The following is a 16,136-nucleotide window of genomic DNA, read 5'->3' on the forward strand; positions in this document are numbered from 1 at the left end:
TAACAAAAACGATGTCCATTCAAAATGAAACCTCTTGCAAAACAATGATTTTCATGTCAGGTGAATTATACTTTTTAAATTCTGAATGCAAGACATTTTCTTTTAGGTCTAGTATTTGGGTTAGTGATAATAATTATATTTAGCTTGATATAAAATTAGCCTAATATGTCCATGTTGTGTCAATACAAGATGTAATTGACAGATCAAATACATTTAAAGGGATAGTTCACCCAAAAATGAAAATGCTGTCCTCATTTACTCACCCTCATGTTGTTCCAAACCTGTATGACTTTCTTTCTTCTGCTGAACAAAAAAGAAGATATTTTGAAAAAAGTCGGTAACCAAACGACTGATGGACCCCAATAGCCGCGTTTCCACTGTCGGGCCAGGGCCGGGCCGTGCTAGTGCGTGCCAGGGCCAGTCGCGTTTCCACTGTCACTTCCGGGGCTTGATCGGGGCTTACTCAGGGCCAACGGCCAGGATTTCTGGCCCGTCGAATACCTTGGGCCAGCTCGGGCTAGAGGAGTGGTTACCAACAGAGGAGGAGTTTACCGTTGGGAGACGGCAGCGCCGGATGATTCTGTCAGCATTTAAGACTTAAAAATAAAATAATTTAAATCGCGTTCATGTTTGAATGCCTTCTGTTTGTGATGCAAAAGACTATGCGCGCTAGCCGTTACCATAGTAAACATAGTAAACGCTTGAAGATACGCATAGTAAAAAAAAAAAACATAGCGAACGCTTGAAGAAATCAGACCAATCTTAAAGGCTATCACAGTCATGTTTTTATTTTATCTGTCATAGCCTACGTCTCGTCTCTTTAAAACGGACTATCAAAAAATAAAGTAACTTTTTTTTCGGGAGCTTCCTCTGTTTCTCTGACTGAAAATATCTGTATGGGAGTCGAGAGAGTGCTAAAGCTCCTCAGGTCGTATGGCATATATTTGTAGAAATTATCATTTTTTCTAAATGTGATGTAAATATGTCCTGTAACTAAGTTACCAGATAAAGAAACAGACGCGACTGAAAAAGTAAGTGTGTCCTCTTTCTTTTGTGAAATAGACCTAACGGTAATTTATTTCTGCGTGACTAATGTGCAATTTTTACATAATTTTTACATAAATTAATTCATTATGATCAATGTATCACTTTTTATTGTAAACCTGTGGTAAAACATCGATGCTTGGGTTTTAAATATTCAAGTAGCTGCTAAACAAACAAACAAAAAAGCTAGCAAACGGACGCTTTTATCGTGTTTGTTTTCAACGCTGTTTCCAGTGATTTCTGATTAGTTTTCTGATAAAACTTCCATTTGTTGGTGAAATGATGGGTTAGTGTGACGTTGTCCCAGAGAGGCGTGTTACGGGCGTGTTTTAGTGAAGCGTTGGGGAGCTCCTGGCCCGACAGTGGAAACGCATGCCCGGTGCTATTGGCCCGAGGCTATTAGCCCGGCACGGCCCGTTTAAAGCCCTGGCCCGGCCCTGGCCCGACAGTGGAAACGCGGACTTCCATAGTAGGAAAAAAAAAAAAAAATACTATGGAAGTCAATGGGGACCAGCAACTGTTTAATTACCAACCTTCTTTAAAATATCTTCTTTTGTGTTCAGCAGAAGAAAGAAAGTCATACAGGTTTGGAACAACATGAGGGTGAGTAAATGATGACAGCATTTTCATTTTTGGGTGAACTATCCCTTTAATGCAGATAAACCGTTTAGGTTTAGTGGCACTAATTGTTTTAGAATGTAGTCTGCTGCCAAAGATCCATTCAAACCAATCACAGTTGAATGTCTTTTCTGCAGTGATTGGATTTTTCGATTCAATGAATTTATTTGATTCACAATACCTGATTCTCCATCAGGTCAAACAGATCATTGACTCTGATCTAATTTATGGCTTAGTCCATGCTTTTCTATATATGGCTCTATTAAGCGCATATTTCCGTATCCAAGCAACAGATAAGCTCTTTCCTCACGCAATATTCTCTTTGCAATTAGATAGGCCTACATAAAACAAGTGCTACTCCCTGACGGTCTTTTTTTTTTTTTTCTTTCTTTTTTTTTTTTTATAATCCATACCGGAAAGGACAACTATTTCCGTGAGAAGAGAAAAGGTTTGAGCTCATACGATGTAGACACTAGACAGATCATTTTAGTCCGTTGATTCGTTCTCTCGCTGCTTGCTTCTCATCGGAATTGTTTTTGTCCACTTTGACCAAAAGAGGGGGCAAATTAAGTCTACTTCATTTCAAGGGACCGGAATCCGAATCAAAATTGCAAATCTGTATTTGTGTTATCCTGTTACTTAAATAGAAGGGAAAGCAAATATACAACAATTTATACATTTAATAAATATTTGCACTTAATATATAGTCTGTAGGCCTATAAGCACTTGCAGGCCTTGACATTAAGCCTTTTAAATATGTCATTCACTTGTCCGAAAAAATAAATAATTTGTGTTGTAAATATAATTTATTCTGAAGCAATATTCTTATCAGTGTTCAATCAGCTTTGATATAATTAAATCTGCATATTGTCATATCTGCACATTTAAAGAGCATTTCCCCCCTAATCTTATTAAATGTATCCTTCATCTTTCATTTTAAATTCCTAAATTTAGTGGATGAGGGAATGGGTTTACAAAAAGCTGTTGCGGCAGTGTGCATTTTACTTTCACTCTTAAATTAGCGCCAGTTCACCCTTCAAGGAGTTTGATTGACAGGCGATCTGACCTATCGACCTATCTGTTTACCATCGGCATCCATTATTGAAGTGCGACATTGAAGCGCCATCATGATACTTCACATCATTATGGGAACTTTTCACCTTCAAAATCAGGAAAACAGCTCTGAAAATCAGGGTTGTAATATCTTTCCCGTTTACATATTTGAAATCGATCAATATAATGTTTTCACTGACAGATTCTATAACGTTTATGTTTGAATGTTGAATATTTTGTTACATTGCAGAAAACAACTTCCCAGCTTGAAGAGTCCAACAACTGGAGCCCATAAAAGAGAAAAGATAAAAGAGTCTGTTTTTAGTTAAAGTAACACTAAGTAACTTTTCAACCTTCATAATATATTTCCAAAATCCTTGTGATGGTACATCGACTTAAAATAGGTTGAATGACACGTCTGCCATAGCCTGACGGGGTTTGTATAGTTTTTAATCGTACTTTTAAACTTCGGGGTTCGGGTAGTAACCCCTGCGCACAAAAAGAACTACAAAATTCGACTGCTTTACGGCATAGGCTACCTCACTTCCCCCAACACGTCCTCACATGCTGTTGGACTTGTAAGTATATTGCTTATATTGTATATCACTCGGACAAGCACCTGGCGTTCTTGTTGATGGATTAGTAGACATCTTCGGAGGCTAGCTGTGCTTGTTCGATGTCCGACGATTTGTAACGCGTTGTGTTTATTCCCCAATCGAACTCGTGTAACTGTCTGTCACACGTTCTACCGTCCACAGCATTACTTGATAGACAAAAATAGGACAAGAATGAGCGTCAAACAGAAACAACCCGCTTACGGGGTGTTCGAGGCGCACATACATACAGACTGCCGAAAGTTAAACAGGGCGCGCGCAGCTCTTAAAGGGGCCACACCTTATTTCCACTCGTTACAGCTTCTATCCGACTGAACGGGGACCGGTATACAGGGGGGAGGGAATCAGGCCGTGAGTGAAGAGACTGCTCTGCGTGAGTGGTATTTACGACAGTAACGTTAAATACAAGTAGTCCACAGCGACTCTAGGGGTCGTTGTTTGACCAAAACGGAAATCCTACATAGTGGGGCTTTAATAAAGAAAAAAATGTGAGTTTTCTCAGAAACATGCTGTTATAAAGAGTGGTTGCAAAGTACACAATGATTAATGTGCTCTCAAAGTCACTCTTTCAGAAAGCGTTACGAGATCCAGATCGAAAGGGAACAAATAGTTTGTCATTTTAAAATGTTAAGGTGCACCAAATGAAAATTACACCAATTTTGAACCCAAGTTCATTTAATTCTCACAGAAAAGACAAAGTGTGCACACCACTTGTGCTGGAGCCCAAAGTATTAAAAAAAAATCTTTATTGTCAATTCAATTACTCTTCTCTACAGCCAAACCACAAACATGTGACGAACATAGAACAGAGCAGAGCTGAACATGCCAACACACACACTCTCACACACATTGACACCTACAGTGTGAAACAGTCTACACAACAACATGACAGAACACTTTGAAAACAAAGACAATAAAAAAGATGAAGTAAAATCACACAACTTCCTATGCGGCTCTGCCTTGGGAGGAAAAAAGAGAAACTTCACAAATAAAAAAAACATCCACTGAGGAACAAACCATCGTTTGAGAATGAACAAGAGACAGGCATCTAAAAGTGGGCGTCACAAGTCAGGTTTGCTGCTAACATACAGTAAGCACACAGGAAACGTCTCTTCGTGTTAACTTCACTGTTTGGCTCTTTCTTCCATGCGAAAGCTCGGCTGAAATTTGAAATGAAACTACAGAAAACCAGCAATCAGCCCCTTAGTGCCGATAAAGGTTTCGGGGATTGCAGAAACTGATTTTGGATCAGTTACTGAGAATCGGACACGGTAACACAGCATTTTGCATTACACAGACGGACGGAGCCCTCGAGCATCCTGCAGTAATAAAATAGAAATATGTTAACAAAAAATAAATTCATACAGTATATAGGCTACTGGATATAGGTACTTTCTTTTCAATTTGTTGGTTAATTATTTATTTATTATTTGTGTTTTACATCAGCTCTACGTAATGTCCTGAGTGGGCAAGGCTTTTCTGCAAGTGTACGAGTAGGAGAGAAAAAAAAGATGCCGGTTGGGAACGAGCTGACATGAAGAAATGCTAACCTATAGGATGGCCAGTTAAGAGCATGTGTAACCATGACAACAGGTTCTCTTGTTTTGCACATTCTGAAGAGGAAAGCATAAGAACAGATGAGGTCATCACCTGTTGCGCTGGAGAGAGAGACAGAGAGAGAGAGAGAGAGAGAGAGAGAGAGAGAGAGACTGTGATGGCCTGTGTAGTGTAGTGTGAGCCGAGATGGTCAGCAGACCTCTCTCTCTCCCCAAAGTGTTTCCATCAGTTTTCGTGGGACGGATGAGAGCGGGTGTGTGTGCCGTTTCCCACGTGTGCCGCAGTTTCAGTGATGTGAGTGACAGGTTGTGTGCTGCTGGTTTGGATGCGGGTGTAACACGGTTCAGATTAAAAGCAGACGAGGGGATGGTAAGACCCATTCAGCCTGTCGGTGCTCATGTAGGTGCACCGAACAGCCTTGCAACCTTAACACTCTTTAGTGTACAGAAGCAATACATTGCGATTGCCATGGTAACAATAATTTTGTCGTCTGCAAGAAAGCATTTGTATAAGAGTGCAAAGGGTAATATGCATTTTTTTTTCAGATGCAATAGATATCTGAACACCCCCGAAATAAAATGACAACCATAAAGCAGTTTGAAAAAAAATTAAATGTTCCTTACAGTAGTACATTTCGTTTTAAGGGTTTCACAGACTTGTCCTGTGAAAAGTCAAAAAACAAAACAAAACAAACAACAAAAAAAAAAAAAAAAACACACACAAAGGAAAAGAGATAACATGCATCTCTCTCTTTTTTTCTACAATACTGTTTGGTGGCATTTTATTAGAGGAAGGCTCATAGTATTTTTTTTTTCTTCCATTAGTTCCTTTCTCTTCTATAGAAACAAGTGATGGGAAAATAAAGATAATAACAGATAAACAAAAAGAACCGAAAGTCATAAAGACCCACACTGAGAAACAAATGGGGAAAATACACTAAGAGGAGGAGAAGAAAATGTGATTAAAAAAAAACATTATTCAGCGAGAGAAGTCACAGATGACGAAGGTCAAGAGGTCATGACTGCTGGCCGCTCCACTGGCCCTCCATCGGTCGACGGAGCAGTTCCTCTACATGCCTCGCTACATCCATGGTGTCGTCCAGATCGAAATCGCCATCAGGGTCCAGCATAGGGTCAACACTAAGAGAGAGAATCTTAGTAACTCGCACACAATCTAGGTGACATCAATAGATATTTTCTGTGCTGGGTCAAAAAAAAAAAAAGTTTAAAAGTGCTAAACACATATTGGAATCATAATTACTTAACTAACAAAAATATTACATATAAGAAAAGTATGAGCCATTTTTAGATTTTGCACAAAGTAATAAACTACTAAAAACAATGTACATAATCTAATAATAGAAACCTCTCATCATGAGCACCTCTAAATAATTTTCCAAATTATAACCTTGTTTATTATGAAATGCTCTTAATATGCTGGTTAATAATGCTAAATGTATAGAAAAAAACAAAAGGTCTAAAGGCGTCATGCGTCAACTTGTCACACACCTGGTTTAGTTAAACGGTCAGAGTCATCTGTATGACAGATACAAATAATTGTATTTGCTGCATTCTCGTTTTCTGCAGCATTTCAGCAAAACTTAATTTTTCTGCTCACTGCGTTTCAGCTACTGTTGTTAAAGGAGAACTCCGGTCAATTTTAACATTGAGCTCATTTTTTTGTAAATTTGGAGTGCTGTCAATACAGAGAACAACGACAAAAATCGGTGTTGCCTACACCGTGTTATCCTCTTTTTAAAAATTGCACCCTGTTGACTTCAATGGGGCAATGTTTAAACCTGCTTTTAGCCTCTTAACATCCTTGATGTGTCATTACAAGTGCACAGGTCATGTGAGTGAATCCTTCAGAGTGAACACGAGTGAATCTGACTACAGTAGATGTGAAAGATAAGAATAAAAATGATGTTATTTAAGCCAGCGCACATACCTGTATTTACATCCTGTTTTCGGTCGAAGCCCATAGTAATCGATTGTCGAGTTCACACGCATAGGTTTAGTTACCTATGATCACGCGCGTGAACTCGACAATCGATTACTGTGGACTTCGACCGAAAACAGGAAGAAAATACAGGTATGTGCGCTGGCTGAAATAACATCATATTTATTAATATCTTTCACGTCTACTGCAGTCAGATTCACCCGCGTTCACTCCGAAGGAATCACTCACATGACCTGTGCACCTGTGCAGATGCTGGTCATGTGTGTGATACGTGGTGACGCACAACACAGACGCGCTGCGCTATTACACTGCGTAAACTAACTCGAGGCCCAGAGAGAAGGAAATGAATAGTGGAATAAAGTCGTTATTTTTGTTTGTTTTTGCGCACAAAAAGTATTCTCGTCGCTTTATAAACTTAAGATTGAGCCACTGGAGTCACTTGGACTATATTAACGATCTCTTTAATACATTTTCTGGGCCAGCAAGTTATAGTGTCTTAGAAGCCTATGGAGGAGTGATCCAGCTCTCAGATTTAATCAAAAATATCTTAATTTGTGTTCCGAAGATGAACGAAGGTCTTACGGGGTTGGAACAACATGAGGGTGAGTAATTACTGACAGAATTAAAATTTTTGGGTGAACTAACCATTTAAAACAACTGCGTCATCTGCAGCTCTTAATGTGGCGCTTTACGACTTTAGCGGGAGAGAGAAGCAACACGCACATGTAACCCTTGTGTTTTACACTGTTCTACACTTTTGTTAGTTATATGCAGTAGCCTACCGTAGTTTCCCTGTAGGGGCCACTGTATGAACTAGTTGACTGAGACGTAGATATTGAGAAAAGAAGACTGTTTATAGCTGATATACACGAGGTGATCAAGCGCTGCTTTTGAAGTGTTACAACTGCACGATTTTCTGACAAAAGATGTTTAAACTTTTCATCTAAAATTGTTGAAGTATGTTCATGAAGTATGTTCCCATTGATGTTTATTGAGAAACGTTACTTCTGCGAACTCTGTTGAGTTTCCGTGTTCAAATAAACGTTTAGTCGATGTACTTTAACTGATTAATGATCAGAAAATTGTATATATGTTATAGTGAAAAAAAAAAAAAAAAAACAGTTAGACTAGAGTTAAAATGATGATGTTAATCGAAAGTATTTTTGTATTTCAATACACGTTATACAAACGGAGATCGGGGAAACTGATATTCTTGATACATTTATTTTATGATGTTCCCATATGAAAAAAACAAAACAAAAAAAAACAAACTGTTTCTTGGACCTTTCATGCAGAACCTGGACTAAATATGACTTTTCTCCATTTCAGATAGGGTTGTGTTGGACCGAGACATCAATACATTAACTTGCTCTATTAAATGTTCCGTGTACAATAAATGTGCTGGCTGTTAGCGGATTCACACTATTTGGCCTAAAGTTTATTTTTATCCTCCTAAGAGTCGAACCTAGCCTATATTCAGTCGAACCTACATATAGTCGAACCTACATATATAGTATATATAGTCGAACCTACATAGTCGTACCTATATAGTCGAACCTACATATTCAGAGTGATACAACACTTATGGTGTTATATTGACAACTGTTACAGTGTTACACACAGAGCGAAAAGGCTTTGAATGAAGCGCGTTTGGCTCTCGATAAAAATGTTAGAGGATGTAGTGGTGAAAGATTATTATCATAAAAGACTCTTTAGATTGGTAGACCAATCACAGCAGACTGGGCCATGTGACCAATCAGAGCAGAGCAGGCTCTCGGAGAGGAGGGGTTTGAGGGGTTTCGAGAGACCCCTGAATTCTTTATCGAACCATTTCAGACACTTAAAAAAAAGGTGATGCTGCAGTGAATATTATAAGAAAAGTAATCTGTTTTTTATTTATCATTTTTTGTTACCTTGAATGCATGTAACCCTATTGTAGGAGACTTCCAAAGCAAAATTAGGAAGCTTTAAAATAGCATAATAGGGGCACTTTAAGAATAACAACACTGATGCAGAAACATAAAGACAGACGGAAACATATATCTGTGCACTACTCACATGGGAGGATAGAGTCCATAAGTGTGTTGAGGATTGACAGCTGGAGATGCCGCATGGTCCATGTAGGTGGGGTTTGCTGCAGGGTCAGGGTTAGGTGTCGCAAACCTGTGTCAACAGAAACGCACACACAGATAGACACCTATTTAACATCACCTGTTATTTTAGCATTATTTATAAACTATTCTTGTTTTTATTAATATTTTGAATTATTATTTTAGTTTTATGTTTCAGTTTTCATTTCAGTTTGATTTAGCAATTTTGTTTTGTTTGTCAATTTCATTAGTTGAAAAAAAAAAATATATAGTTTTAGTAATTTTAGTACTTTAACTTAAAATGATTTTCTGAAAAAATCAACGCTTGTGATTTTTATATTTATAAAAAAATAATAATTGAGAAACGAGTTTGAATCCAGTCCGTGTTTCAGTATGTATTGATACAGCTTCCCGTAACATTTCCTGACATCTTTCTACTCTCTTCCTCAATAAAATGTCTGTAAAAACTCAATAAATAATTAACCAAAGACATTCATTCTATTCAGCTCTAGTGCACAGCTTGCTACACAAACCAGTTGAGTGCTAGCGGTCAGAGGCTAACCCTTGTAAAAAGTAAGAGCTTGTTTATTAAAGGAACGTGTCGGCTTTTTGGGACTCTAGCTTATTCACCGTATCCCCCAGAGTTAGATAAGTCCATACATACTCTTTTCATCTCCCCGTGCGTGCCGTAACTTTGTCTGACGCACCCACCGCTAGCCTAGCTTAGCACAAAGACTGGAGGTAAACGGCTACAGCTAGCATACTGCTCCCAATAAGTGACAAAATAACGCCAACATTTTCCTATTTACATGTTGTGATTTGTATAGTCATAGCGTGTACAAATAACAAGGTCACATGAAACACAGCCATCTTCTAACTGTATACATACTGGGAACTATATTCTCAGAAGGCGAAGCACTGCTACGTGGGCGGAGTGATTGCTACTACACGCCGTCCCAAAAAGTCGGCGTGTTCCTTTAAATCACTCCCTCAGAATGCTGATGAGAAGAACTGAATTATCTGAATCTGATGGTGTATAACTCCCTGCTGAGTTTGACCGAAGTGGACAGCTTGCTAACAAGACAGACGGAGTCGGTCTTGTTGGACAGATAATGGACAAATAATGCTGCTAATGAGGCTAACAGATCTAAGTATATTCTGAAGAGTGGAATGAGAGCAGAGTCTCAGGTATCCGTGGCAACCTGTAACTGCCACTGAGCCAGGCCAGGGCTAATGCAATGCGTGCAATTAGATTTACCGCTCTGAGATGACAGGTTAGCTCCAGAATATCAGAGATTTAAAGACCTGTACTGAGGTCAGAAAAACACACAGAAACAGTGGTGTGTGTGTGTGTGTGTACTTACTCTGGCACTACTTGTTTGATCTGTGGTTTGACATATCCGTCCACAGCTTTAGCTAGAGAAGTGTAAAAGATAAACAGATTATTCCTAAACCATAACATAACACTGGCTCACACTGCTATATGTACACATGAATACAAATGTGAAAGAGAACACACACAGACAAACACACTAGATTACCCTGAGTGATACACTTTCATTTAAACCTAAGAACATAAACACACACAGACACACACACACACACACACACACACACGTTTACTTAGCTATATAAATCAGAGGTGTCAAAAGTATTCACATTCATTACTCAGGTAGAAGTATAGATACTAGGGTTTAAAAAGACTTCTGTAGAAGTTGAAGTATCAACTCAAGCTTTTTACTCAATTAAAAGTATAAAAGTACTTGTTTCAAAACTACCTCAAAGTATAAAAGTAATGTAAGGGGAAAAAATGCAATTAATGCTCTCTCTCTCTCTCTCTCTCTCTCTCTCTCTCTCTCTCTATATATATATATATATTTGACGCGATTTGCCCCGATTTCTCCCTCGCTTACCGCATCTAGGTTTCCTTCGGAGGAGTTTTGGCACTTCGCACAACCAAATGTGACTACAGCCTCTCACAAGTTAGAAAGACACCACAACGCCAATCAGTTTAGCGATGTGTATTCAGGAGGCGGGACTCAGATCTAAACAGTTTGTGTAATTGGCCAATTTTTTTTTTTTTTTTTAACGACGACAAGCCGGAATGAAAACAAGCCGAAATGAAATAGGAGTAACGAGGCTATTTTTAAAATGTAAGGAGTAGAAAGTACAGATAATTGCGTGAAAATGTAAGGAGTAGAAGTAAAAAGTCGTCTGAAAAATAATTACTCCAGTAAAGTATAGATACCCCAAATTTCTACTTAAGTAAGGTAACGAAGTATTTGTACTTCGTTACTTGACACCTCTGATATAAATGGGGACATTCCATAGACGTAATGGTTTTTATAGTGTACAAACTGTATATTCTCTCCTCTTACACTAACCCTACACCTAAACCTACCCATACATTTTCAAAAGGCATCATTTAGTATGATTCATGAGCTGTTTTCTTCATGGGGACCCAAAAATTGTCCCCATAACGCAGCAAATACCTGAACCACACACACACACACACACACACACACACACACACTGTATTTATAATGATTTTACTGGCTATATTAAATTAAGCAACTTTGTGCCTATTGTGAGGATTTTAATGTGATCATTAAGTTTCCTAAAGACTGCATAATTATACTAATTTCACAATCCTTCCTTGTCTTGTGACTTCTGAGTATGGTGTTAAGACAGATGTTTTAATGGTATCTCTGATTTAAACTTGCAAACCAGTATTGGTAAGTTCAAACTAGTAAGTTTAATTCAAGTCTTTTTAAATGAATATTTTCAAAATTCTCAACTCTCTTAATTTTCTTAGAAATTCTCTTAAAATATGTAATGAAATATTAGTGCATATAAATAATTTAGAATATATATATATATATATATATATATATATATATATATATATATATATATATATATATATATATATATATACACTACATTTTTTCTAGGTTTTTGAAAGAAGTCTCTTATGCTCACCAAGATACAGCAAAACATTTCTTATTCACAATGTTGAAAAGAGTTGTGCTGATTCATTTTTTTTTTTTTTCTGGATTCTTTGATGAATAGGAAGTTCAAAAGAACAGCGTTGATTTGAAATTGTAATCTTTTGTATAATTATAAATGTCTTTCCTGTCACTTGTATCCTTGCTGAATAAAAGTATTAATTTCTTTAAAAAAAAATCATACTGACCCCAAACATTTGAACGATGTATAAATAAATTCAGTAATGTCAAAAATTCTGTCTATAGATAATTAAAGATCAAGCTTACACAGAGGAGGGGTGTAGTATTTGGAGAAGACCTCATCTTTGGGCCGGTCGGGATAGAGGTACAGTAGATGATTCAGGTCACTAATGCGATCTGCCAGGGAGCGGATAGAGAAGTCTTTGGTTGTGTATGGCATGAGGTTCCACACCATCCTTTCCCCTGTGAAGAACACACATACACACTCTTTTGTAGAAGCTTTGAAATAGTTGTATGTGCATTTAAAGCCACTTTACATAAAGCACATAAAATGTCCCTACACTCTTAAAAATAAAGGTTCTAAAAGGTTCCATTTTTGGTTCCCCAAAGAACCATTCATTGATCCAGTTTTTATCATTTACAATTTTTTTTAAACATTTAAATGCCTTTTATTTTTAAGAGTGTATTATAAATCAGAATATTCTAAAGTGCAATCAAGCCATGGCAGTGGAGGAGCAGAGTAATGGTTCTACCTGCTTTGTTAGGGTTCTCTGCCACCCAGGCTATGGTGATGCCACCGATTTCCGAGTCACTGAAGCGCAACAGGAAGGTTCCGTTTGGTTTGGACATCAGCATGTCCTGAGCTTGCTGTTTATTCACAAAGCCAAGAATTGCTCTGGGAAGTACAAGCACACAAACACACGTGAACACGCATGCAGAAAAGGGCATTTGCACACAGAGAGGCTGTTATCGTGTGTGTTCTGTTCAGTTTTATCATGATTTGTATACAAAGGAATACAAGTTATGGGCCACTGGGGGTTGAACAGGAAAAAGATAAGAAAATAAAAGATAGAGAGACAGATCTTATCAAACCCACAAGAGGTCTCTCAGACCTTACTCCTTTGTTAATCCATCCATAGTTGAATGTCTTAACCGGGACTATCTCTCAATCAGCCAGTTGCCATGGCAAAGAGCACTTCATTATGAATACATCTATTATATATAAATCAAAAAGGAACAAAATGACCAGAATCCAACAAGAATGTGATACATTATGATAGGGGTGTCCAAACTCATCACTGGAGGGCCACTGTCCCAACAAGCCTCAAAACACCTGCCTGGAAGATTCTAGTATGCCTAGTAAGGCCTTTATTAGCTGATTCAGGTGTGTTTAATTTGGGTTGGAGCTAAACTTTGCAGGACAATGGCCCACCAGGAGCAGGACTGGACACCCCTGTGTTATGTTACTCTAAAAAATTATTAATTACTAGCTACTGATTACTTCTTCAACAGTATAATTAGATTCATTTACTAATTACTCTGTCTAAAAAATGTATTGCATTACTTATTACTAATTACTTTCTAAATCCCATATCAACCTCGACCAGTTGAACAATACAAGGATAGAAATGAAACTTTTAAATCTATCAAATAAATAATATAAAATTGCATCAATTATTCTTGAACTGACCAAAGTATTTAAAGGGAGAAGGTTACATTAAAAACATACATTTTAACATTAGACGTTAAATGTTGATGTTAAATCCACAATGTTTTATATAGAATTGTTTTATAGTATATCTATACAGTATTTAATGCAATTAAATCAGAAGTAACTGTAATTAAATTACAGAAAAATTAAGAGCAATCCCTCACTTTACTTTTTCAAGGGAAAAGCAATTAAACTACATACATAAATACAATTTATTATTCAATAATTTATATTTCAGCCAATAATCATAAATAATTGTGGCATTTTCTTGCTTGTCAAATAAGTGCACTTTCCATTGAAAGTCACATATAACCGAAAGACGAACAAATGTCACAGTTATTTCCTCATGAGATTCACTAGGTCAGACAGTGTAAATGGCACCGTTGTCAGATGAGTGTGAGAGATGTCTTTGTTATGTGAGGAGAAACAGCATTTATCCTTTTTCTGTCTGGATTGGTCATTGACTGAGCAACAAAGAGAGATTTTCTTTTTAGGCTTTACACATGGATGAATTGTTATCTTCAACATTAAATCTGTAGGAGTGTGATGTTTATATTTCTTCGTGTTCTCGCAGAAGTCAGTTCTTACCCATCATTCCAGTGGGGCTTCAGGTGTTTTTTAGTAAGTTCCATGACACCATCAAACCACTGCCAAAATGTGAAGTTCCTGCCTGGTAAACTCTCCTATAGTGACAAGAAGCAAATCGGGTTTTGAATTACTAACATGATATATTATATATTCTTAGATCAAGTAAATGATGTTGGGAAAAAAACAAAGATTTACCTAAAGTTGTATTGTGGAGTTCTAACAATACAACTTTCAAAGACAAAACTAAAGCTACTCAATGCTGTCAATATAATTTTTTTTTTTTTTTTTTAAATAGATATACAGTGATTGATTGATTGATTGATTGATTGATTAATTTGTTGCTGATTTTGTTGTCACATTTAATAACTTGAGAAATGTGAGATAATGTGAGAAATAAAGGGAAAACTTTGCATAGAGCTGATACAACTTAAGAACTTTTCTTTCAGTTCTTCAACTTCCTTGATAATTGTTACAATGATTGTAGATTTTAAATCATGTCAACTTAACATTTTAAAGGGACAATTCACCGAAATATGGCAATTATGTCATCATTTACTCATCCTCATGTTGTTCCAAATGTGTATGACTTTCTTTCTTAATAGAATATAAAACAATATATTTTGAGAAATGTTTTTTGTCCATGCAATGTAAGTAATTGGTCTCCATAACTCCAACATTCTTCAAAATATTGAAGAAGAAAAAGAATATTGAAGTAGAAAAGTTATACAGGTTTGGAACATCATAACGGTGAGTAAATTCACTCACAATATTAAGTTAAAATAATTATGCAATTGAACATAATTAGAAAAAAGCAAATGCAAACTGTTGCCTTTCTTTTTTTGCCACATCTATTTTTCTAGGACTACATCTATAGAGTGTGTAAAGATCCAGTGTTAAATAAGACATAGTAGCATGTTGTAGACTAAAACCTCTTACTGTAAATGCATGTACTGTATGAAGCTTGTTTCCTCACAGATGCTGAACATAAAAATAATAATAAATGAAAGTATGAAAAAACAATCTGCTGAATTTCTGGTACGTGTTCCTCACAAGTGATGTGTTCATTGGAAATGGACATGGAGTTGACATGAATCAGAGAGTAAACAGCTAGAAGTGCATGTGCTACAGCGAACGTTCAGGGTTTATGAAACACAGGCATGACTGCTTAAATCAGCTTAAATGAACTACATGTTCATTCTGTTTTTAATCAGTGATCCAAAAGCAAAGTCACATTACTTAGAGAGATGAACGCTTCCTGTCTTCAGTCCTGTCTCCATCTCTTTCACTTTAATCACTCTATTTCTTAGAACACGGTGTCCCGTGCCCTGACCGCTTCAGTAGTTAGCATGGCAGACCACACAGAGACACACAAACACACGGATGCACTGATGTCTCTTGAACGAACAACGGGGTTTAGATGTCAAAATTTGGAATCTAATTTAAACATGAAAATAAATAGAATATTTGGTAACACTTAACAATAAGGTTCCATTTGTTAAAGGTACAGTAAGCCATTTAAAAAAAAAAAAAGGTTTTGAAAATTGAAATCAACACCCGACCCAAACAGAAAATATCATGAATATTTGCTAGATGTCTGTTCTGTGTGTGTACAGATGTCATGGTTTGACTGTATTCGTCGTCTGACTATATGCACCAGTCACAGGCAATCCACACTCCAATCCAGAAGGGGGCGCGTGTGGTAATGCAGTGCTGTTTGCTAACAGCAAAAAGAGCAGCAGAAGAAGAGACAATCTATGCACCAACCCAAAACAAGAATGGCCACTCACCATTGGCGAGTTCAGATGGAACCTATGCAAGAGTGCATTTTGTAAACTGCTTAGTGCTTAAAGGTGCAATAGGTGATTCTCTATTTTACAGAATTGAATTTTGTTACACTGGTTGAAAGTCTCCTCATATCCTGATAGCAATCACT

At 37.1% G+C, this 16,136-nt stretch overlaps 1 protein-coding gene across 1 annotated transcript in view; it reads right to left on the reverse strand.

Annotated features, from left to right (window-relative positions):
* Positions 1-4,058: 4,058 nt before the first annotated feature.
* The window catches only part of stat5a (signal transducer and activator of transcription 5a), an 86,546-nt gene continuing 74,468 nt past the window's right edge, over positions 4,059-16,136 (reverse strand). Inside the window, exons 15-20 of the mRNA XM_084389720.1 lie at positions 14,204-14,298; positions 12,657-12,799; positions 12,211-12,366; positions 10,300-10,351; positions 8,904-9,008; positions 4,059-6,025 (exon numbers count right to left, since the gene is read on the reverse strand). Coding sequence (XP_084245846.1) covers positions 5,902-6,025; positions 8,904-9,008; positions 10,300-10,351; positions 12,211-12,366; positions 12,657-12,799; positions 14,204-14,298 — 675 coding nt within the window. The 3' untranslated portion in view covers positions 4,059-5,901. The remainder of the gene's footprint in view (positions 6,026-8,903; positions 9,009-10,299; positions 10,352-12,210; positions 12,367-12,656; positions 12,800-14,203; positions 14,299-16,136) is intronic.

Source organism: Rutilus rutilus (genome assembly GCF_951802725.1).
Source record: "Rutilus rutilus genome assembly, chromosome: 1".
Classification (NCBI taxonomy): Eukaryota; Metazoa; Chordata; class Actinopteri; order Cypriniformes; family Leuciscidae; genus Rutilus; species Rutilus rutilus.